This window comes from Piliocolobus tephrosceles, chromosome 1 (assembly GCF_002776525.5).
Source record: "Piliocolobus tephrosceles isolate RC106 chromosome 1, ASM277652v3, whole genome shotgun sequence".
In the NCBI taxonomy this organism is placed as follows: Eukaryota; Metazoa; Chordata; class Mammalia; order Primates; family Cercopithecidae; genus Piliocolobus; species Piliocolobus tephrosceles.
Genome location: NC_045434.1, coordinates 4202771 through 4210933, shown reverse-complemented (window position 1 = coordinate 4210933; position 8163 = coordinate 4202771). Strand labels below are relative to the sequence as shown.

Genomic DNA, 8163 nt, shown 5'->3' with positions numbered 1-8163 from the left:
AGGTCAGTTGTGAAAAATAATTTCCTAATATACTTAAAGCCTTTGAGTCTCCCGTCCTTCTACCAGACATACCCTCTCTCCTGAATTTGTGTTAATCTTGCCTTTGCTGTTGGCTGTTTTTACCATATACATATCTATTCCCAAATAACACAGTGATTGATTTTGTATGGTTTTTAACTTTGTTTATTCTGTTTTGGAGTTCATTGAACTTTTCTAATCCAAAGGTTTATAGTCAATAAAATTGGAAAAAACAAAGAAACCTCTGAAAAAAGAGAAAAAAAGAATTTAGGGATAGCAACAAGTGCAATTTGATCAAAATAAGGCACTGGTAAGGTAAGACTAAAAAGGTTTGGGGGTACAGAACGAAATGTCAACATGCAAATTTATGTAATTTATTTCGTTTTATTTACATTTTGGCATAATTCAATAATATGCCTCTTAATCAGAGACTGAACCAAGGAAACAACCTTTTGACTGAGTCCTTTTTCCCATATTTTAAGTGCATTCATTTGTCTTAAACCCCAAAAGTTATTTTGTTATTGTGCACAACTGCTAAAAGGACAGTGTGTTAAAAATTAGGAGCGAGTAGTCTTTAAATAAATCCTTAATTTGTTTTAAATTCCAGATTGGAACCAGAAATTAGCCACAGTTTCGCTGAATCCTCGACCACTTAATTCACTGCCAGAGCTCTACTGTTGTGAAGAGAGAGGCGGCTTTGAAAGAAATGCTTTTAAACTAAAATAACCATGGCATTTGAACAAAATAACGTTTGGCATTCTTAGGTGGCTCTTTTAGACGAAGTTAATGGCAGCAGAACTACTTTCAATTTAAGTGTGTATACAGATGGCTATAATCCTAAAATATTTACATGTTGCAAATTCTTTGCAGATTAAGTTGGTCAGCTTAGAACAGGGACTCAAGATCTATCCTTAAAAGAACTTGAATTTTAGCCCCTCCCTCTTATTGCTGATGCTGGCAAGCTATCTTACATTTAGGCCAATGGTTACACGAAGGATCAGGTAAGAAGATCATTGTGTCTGCACAATAATTGCATCACTGTTGGGAAAAATTTTTTAAAAAACCTGGGGGACTTGGCCAATTAGGAAGAAAACTAGCACTGGAGACCCTCAAGGGGCTCTGGATGGAGAAACCCAGGTGTAGTCTGGGGCTGTAGGGAGATGAAGAGGATTAACTGAGAGTCTGTACACAGGAGTTAGCACCCCTATCTTGGCAAGAAGCCTGACAACTAGGCATCAGCTCCTCAGGCAGAAAGCTAAAGGGTCTTCTTCTCTAAGAAGAGGTAAGGATCCCAAGGAAAAAAACCTTACATTTGGCTTCTAGGGACCCCTGCCCTCTCCCAGTTCCCCAGCATACTGGTTAGCTCTCTCCTCACTCACTCCAAAGCAACACCTATCAATTGATAAACTTCTCCAAGAATGCAGAGTTCCATGTAGCTTTCCATCGCCTTAGTTTTAGATGTGAAGGGCTAATCAATGATTAAATCATAGGGTTCTCTAGAGAAACAGAGTATGTATGTGTGTGTGTGTGTGTGTGTGTGTGTGTGTGTGTGTGTGTGTATGAAATGAGGATTTGTTTTGATCGATTGGCTTGTGCAATTATGGAAGCTGAGAGTCCAGGATCTGCCATCTGCAAGCTGGAAGCTCGTGAAAGCTGGTGTTGTGGTTCCAGTCCAAGTTCGAAGGTTGGAAAACTGGGGAACTAATGTTGTAAGTCTCGGTCCAAGTTTGATGGCCTGAGAACTAGGAGTGCTGATGTCAAAGGACAGGAGAAGCTGTATGTCCTGGCTCAACCAGAGACAGTAAATTCATCCTTCCTCCATCTTTTGGTTCTATTAAGGCACTCAAAGGATTGGATAATGCCTGTCCTATTGGTGAAGGCCATCTGCTTTATTCAGTCTACTGACTCAAACAGTAATCTCCTTCAGAAAACCCTTCACAGACACGCCCAGAAATAATGTTCTGCCAGCTAACTAGGCACCCCTTAGCCCAATCAAGTGAACAAATAAAGTTAACCATCAGGCCAGGTATAGGGGCTCACTCCTGTAATTTCTGTGCTTAGGGAGGCAGAAGTGGGTGGATCACTTGAGGAAAGGAGTTTGAGACTAGTCTGGGCAACGTGGTGAAACCCCATCTCTACAAATAAATACAAAAATTAGCCAGGCGTGGTGGCACATGCCTATAGTCCCAGCTACTCAGGAGGCTGAGGTGGGAGGATCACCTGAGCCTCAGGGGTTTGAGCCTGCAGTGAGCCAAGATCACACGACTGGACCTAGCCTGGGTGACAGAGTGACACCTTGTCTCGGAAAAAAAAAAAAAAAAATTAACCATCACAAGTTTACCGCTGTCAACTTGGCACCTATAAACATCTTAAACCATACTTAACTTCCAAAAAAGATAATAACAAGGTCATAATCCTGCCTAACATGATATTAACATTCTGCATACAACTGAAAACGCGCTAATCCCAGGGTGTTTACCTCCCAGAAGAGGAGGTAAAGTCTTTTAATGATGTTTACTCTTCTCCTGATATTCCATAACTTAAATACTATGATGTAGCATTAACAATACTCAAATACTATATATAAGGTCAGTACATCTTATATGATAAAGGAATGAGAGGAAATAAAGCAAACATTTTTGCCTAAAATATGTATGTATACATACAAACACACTTATTAAAAAATGAGGCTGGGCACAGTGGTTCACCCCTGTAATCCTAGCATTTTGGGAGGCCAAGGCAGGTGGATCAGCTGAGGTCAGGAGTTCGAGACCAGCCTGGCCAACATGGTGAAACCGCATCTCTACTAAAAATACAAAAATTAGCCAGGCATGGTGGTGTGTGCCTGTAATCCCAGCTACTCAGGAGGCCGAGGCAGGAGAATCACTAGAACCCAGAAGTGGAAGCTGCAGTGAGCCGAGATCGCACTTCTGCACTCCAGCCTGGGCGACAGAGCGAGACTCTGTCTCAAAAAAAAAAAAAAAAAAATGAGGACATATGGCAATTACAGTCCTCATTCCTGTAACTGGCCACACAGTTGCAACTGGTATTTATAAAGTGCTGCCTTCTCCTACTATTCATTCTGTATCCCATTTGACTTAAACACACAACTCAGCAGTCATGGTTCTTTACTGGGTGGAGTGGCCTAAACCTCCATTCCTGAAGGATCTGGTCATTTGTAGTCCTGCCTGGATTGGGCTGGAGCATGGTAATGCAGAGAGACATCCTAAGTGGTCCATATCCCAGACATATTCCTCCTATGTGGAGTAGTGGAGTAGCAGTTCAATTTCCCCTTGCTCGTCCAGATCAACCGCCCCAACCAGCAACATAACTTCCTGCTTAGCTTGCTGACTCAGAGGCATGAAGACCCTAAAATGGCTGGGCAGCAGTGTTAAGTCCAGTCCAGTGGGTTCATTGTGTGTCCTAGTGGAAGCATTCCTCCTTCTGGAACTAAGGTCTCTAGGCCAGCAGAGCATGAAGTCCTGGGAACAGTAAGCAAACATTTTGCTAATGGGTTACTGTAAGAGTGAGTGATGCCACTCCCATTTCTACCTCTTGATTCCGGGATCTGTGAATCCTAGCTATGGGAGAGCGAGCACCGCATACTGGACACTGATTCAGAGCATTTGCAGCCTTCTGGAGAACCCTGCTGCAGCCCTGCAAGCTATTGCCACCTAGCTGGCATTGCAACCGATCCTTCGAAAGGCTCTTCTACAGCTCTATTGAGCCAGTGGCTTCTGGATAGTGGGAAACATAGTAAGACCAAAAAAATTCCATGAGCATAAGCCCATTGCTGCACTTCTTTTGCTGTAAAGTTTGAATTCTTTAATCAGAAAGCGATGCCATATGGAATACCATGATGGTGGATAAGGCATTCTGTAAGTCCACAGATAGCAGTTTTGGCGGAAGTATTATGTTCAGGAAGACAAATCTACATCCAGAGTATGTGTCTATTTTAATAAGGACAAACTGCTGCCCCTTCTATGATGGAAGCAATCCAATGTAACCAACCTGCCACCAGGTAGCTGGCTGATCGCTCCAGGGAATGGTGCCATACTGGGGGCCAGGCTGGCCTTGGTGAGTTGAAGGCCATGTTGCTGAGCCCATGTGTAACCTCCTTCCTTGCCACCATGGCTATTTTATTCATGAGCCCGTTGGGTAATGACAGTGTTGGCTGGAGAAAGAAACTGGTATCCACAGAATGGGTCATCCTATCCATCTGATTATTAAAATTCTTCTCTGCTGGCTGGGTGCAGTGGCACATGCCTGTAATCCCAGCACTTTGGGAGGCAGAGGCAGGAAAAACTGCTTGAGCCCAGGAGTTTGAGACCAGCCTGGTCAATATAATAAAACCTCATCTCTACTAACTAACTAACTAAATAAATAAATAAGCCAGGCATGCACCTGTAGTCCCAGCTATTCAGAAGGCTGAGGTGGGATGACTGCTTGAACCCGGGACTTTGAGGCTGCAGTGAGCTATGATCAAACTTCTGCACTCCAGCCTGGGCAACAGAGCATATCTTGTCTCAGAAATAAAATTAATTAATTAACAAAATCCTCTGTTGAGGTTCTCTTCAATGAATATTCACATGGGACAAATGTCGTTGTGTTTTTTCCCTATTTAGACAGATCTATCCAAATACTGTTCCCTAAATTTCTTTCTTTTTTTTTAAATTATAATAGAGCGGCTAGGTGTGGTGGCTCATGCCTGTAATCCCAGCACTTTGGGAGGCTCAGGAGGGTGGATTTGAGGTCAGGAGTTCCAGATCAGCCTGTCCAACATGGTGGAACCCTGTCCCTACTAAAACACAAAAATTAGCTGGGCGTAGTGGCGGGTGCCTGTAATCCCAGCTACTTGGGAGGCTGAGGCAGGAGAATCGCTTGAATCAGGGAGACGGAGGTTGCAGTGAGCCAAGATCACGCCCCTGCACTCCAGCCTGGGAGACAGAGTGAGACTGTCTCAAAAAAAAAAAAAAAAAAAAAAAAAATTGTAATAGAGATGGGGTTTTGCCATGTTGCCCAGGCTGGTCTTGAACTCCTTAGCTCAAGTGATCTGCCTGCCTGAGCCTCCCAAAGTGCTAGGATTACAGGCATGAGCCACCACACTTGGTCCCTCTTCCCCAAATTTGTCACTAAATTTCCAATCATGTTGGGCCATCCAGCCAAACCACTGGCTCCAGCCCATGAATTAATATTTAATTGCACATCTGGCCACTTCTCCTTCCAAGCAAAGTGCATAACCACGTCTACTATGCAAAGTGATGCCTCACTGGGAGGATTTCTCTTTAGCACTGTCCTTCAGGGTGCCTCCGCGAGGCACTGTGCTGCTGTCGCTGTCCACTTGCAGGTGCTGCTGCACATCATGCAGAGCCATCTGTACGCTAGGCCCCAGTCTTCCTTCTCTGTGTCAGCTGATAATAGGGAACTCCCGGTGAAGCCAGACTCAGGCTGAGAAGAAGCAGTGTAGAAGGAGTGGGGACCATGGGCATTTAGACCACTTCATATAACTTACTTGTGCCTTCAGAAGGGCCTGTTAGGGCCTAATCACATATATACCACTTCCATTTGATAACCGGATGTTGTGTTGCTAAGCCCAACTTCATGGCCTGGTGGGTCAGATAACATCAGTTCCTGCTGGGCAGCGAGGGTTGCCCAGTAACTTGGTGGCCCACAGTCAAGCATTTAGTCTCTGCTAAAGCCCAGTAGTAGGCCAAGAGCTGTCTCTCAAAAGGAGAGAAGCTATCCAAGGATGTTGGCAGGGCCCTGCTCCAAAATTTTTTTTTTAAACTTTTGTTCTGCCCTTTTTTCCTGGTAAACCAAACCAACGATATAACAACTATTTGAAACTTTACACTCATGTAGAGATTTTGCTGGTCCCCCAAATAAAAACACTATTTCCTTGCAAAACAATTCCCGATTGCAATGGTGGGTCACTCCCAGTTCATCAGATCCCATCAAGCAATGCATTCTCATTCGCCACACCTGGGCTAACTACTGCCATTAATACAAACCCCAGCAAAAAGGGATAAACAGTTTAGCAAAAATCTACATACTCAACGAGTCAGTTCTGTTACATCTGCTGGGTTGCTCTTTTCTTTTGTTCATGCTTATGAACTTGGAATGTCCACACCTGGCTTGACAGAGCAGCACAGGGGCAGCTTGGACCCAACATAGGCCTGAACTGGGCAGGTTTCCTGAGCCTAACCCAGGAAACCAGGCAGAACAAAGGTGTCCCAGGGTTTCTCTGGAGCAGTAGCAGCAGCACCATGCCTGCCTCCCATCGCCTGTCTCCCATCGCCTGGTCTCCTCACTGAGGGGAGGCCTGGAGAAATGGTAGAGTCAGCAGAGAAGAGGGCCCCCATCACAGCGCAGCAATGCCAGCTGGCGTCTTCCTGCTGAAGACCTCTGGACGGAGGACATGATCCCAGTGTTTGGCAGTGATCCATAGAAAACCCTCTGTATGGAGGGGGCCCAAATGGGAACCCAAGACTGCTGGTTTCAGCCTCGAGCACCCCTGTTGACAGACACCTCCTGGAGATTTTCAGAGACTAAAGGAGTGTGGAGGAATGGGAGTGATGGCTGCTGCTACTTCTCAAGCTCCATCTCAGCAGCCCTCTGTAGCTGGAGGACTGGAAGCAGCTGGAAGCTGCTGAAGCCTCTTTGTCTTGTTCTAGGGATGTGGCTGGTGGCATGTTGCAGAGTCCACCTGTGGGGCTTCCAGCCGCAGTCCTGGTCAGCAGGCTGAGTGTGCAACCAGGAGTCACAGGGTATTGGGGGGCTCCAGCTCCCAAGGTGGGAAGGGGGCTGCAGGCTTTCCCCGCTGGCCTGAGTGGAGCAGCACCCAGCGCACAGACAGGGAGGGCACATCGGTGGGAGCTGGGACAGACACAGCCAGCTCTGAGGGGCTGCTGCTACTGGGCAGAGCCACATCTGAGGCCTCACCCCTACCTCTGGAAAGGGTAAACTGATTCGCATCTTTGCAGCCTGGGAGACGCCACCGCCAGGCATTCATGAACCAGTTACACGTCTGCAGTGCTGATAGGTTGGTCTGACCACAAAGGCTCAGCTTCCCCGGCCCCAGGGGGCAGGCATTACAGATGTGCAAGTACAGCCAGTCCCCGAGGATCTCCACTGACTCCTTGGATAGGTTCCCCCTGAGCTTCCTTTTGCCTGCCAGGGAGAGGAGGCCTTCGTCTTCACCTAGATCACTGACCAATGTGGTGCCGAGGAGCTAGGCTGGACCTGGGGCAAGCCTTGCAGAGAGTGGTGAGCCATCTCTACTGATTGCTTCTTGGATGTTCTCCTTGGTCAGGCCCCTTGGCCTGGTATCAGACTCAACCCCTGAAAATCCAGATGAACAAGCAAGACCCTGTCCTTCACTTGGTGCCGCGACCCTGGGCAAGTGTCCTTCCCTCTCTGAGCTTGAGTCCCCTCTTCACTTTTCCTAGCAGTTTTTGGGCCCATGCAGCCTCAGGCTGGGCATGGGGCATCAAAGGCTGGAGGTGTGACTCACCTACCCAAAGGCTCCCCTACCTGCCATTGACAGATCTGCTGGTCACGTGGCCCAAGTGGCAGAGCAGCTTGCACAGCACCCTGGACCTGTTGTGGAGTCTTCTTTTGCCCTGGGTCTCAAAACTCACAGCTTTTCAGGTCACTCAGTAAATGGCCCAGTGTAACACACCCAAATTAGTATGTTGCCTCCAAAAATCCAAAGAGGCCCAGCAGGCACTGTGCCTCTTTCTCGGTTGTGGGAGAAGTCAGATGAAACAACTTAAACTTCACCTTAGAAAGGATATCTCTTACCAAAACAAGTATATGAAAACAGTATCAACTGAAATGTTTCCATTCCATTGTTGTAATTAACATCATGAACGGACTTCCTAAACTGATTACCCCACTGTGGGAAAAAAATTGGATTCCTACTTTGTTGGACTCTCTTTCCTGATTTTAACAATTTGCCATCCCATTCTCCGCCCTGTGATTTTTAAAAAGCTTATTCAATGTTCTGCAGCAATGTGATTGTATGCTGGCTACACTGCCTTTAGAATGCTCTTTCTCATGAAACAAATTTGTTTGAAATGACGTTCTAAGGAAGGAAGGAGAAAAAAGAAAGAGAGAAAGAAAGAAAAGAAAAAATAAAGAAAA

The 8163-nt window shown here is 46.0% G+C and overlaps 1 protein-coding gene and 1 pseudogene across 3 annotated transcripts in view; one reads left to right on the top strand and one right to left on the bottom strand.

Moving 5' to 3' along the window:
* Window positions 1-1313, top strand: part of C1H1orf100 (chromosome 1 C1orf100 homolog) — a 39580-nt gene extending 38267 nt beyond the window's left edge. For 2 of the 3 annotated variants that reach the window (XM_023216155.2, XM_023216153.2), the window contains one exon: window positions 626-1313. In XM_023216155.2, coding sequence (XP_023071923.1) covers window positions 626-674 — 49 coding nt within the window. In that variant the 3' untranslated portion in view covers window positions 675-1313. The remainder of the gene's footprint in view (window positions 1-625) is intronic. The other variant, XM_023216154.1, reaches the window with a different exon arrangement.
* Window positions 1314-5050: 3737 nt separating this feature from the next.
* LOC111545287 lies at window positions 5051-7482 on the bottom strand (annotated as a pseudogene).
* Window positions 7483-8163: the final 681 nt, after the last annotated feature.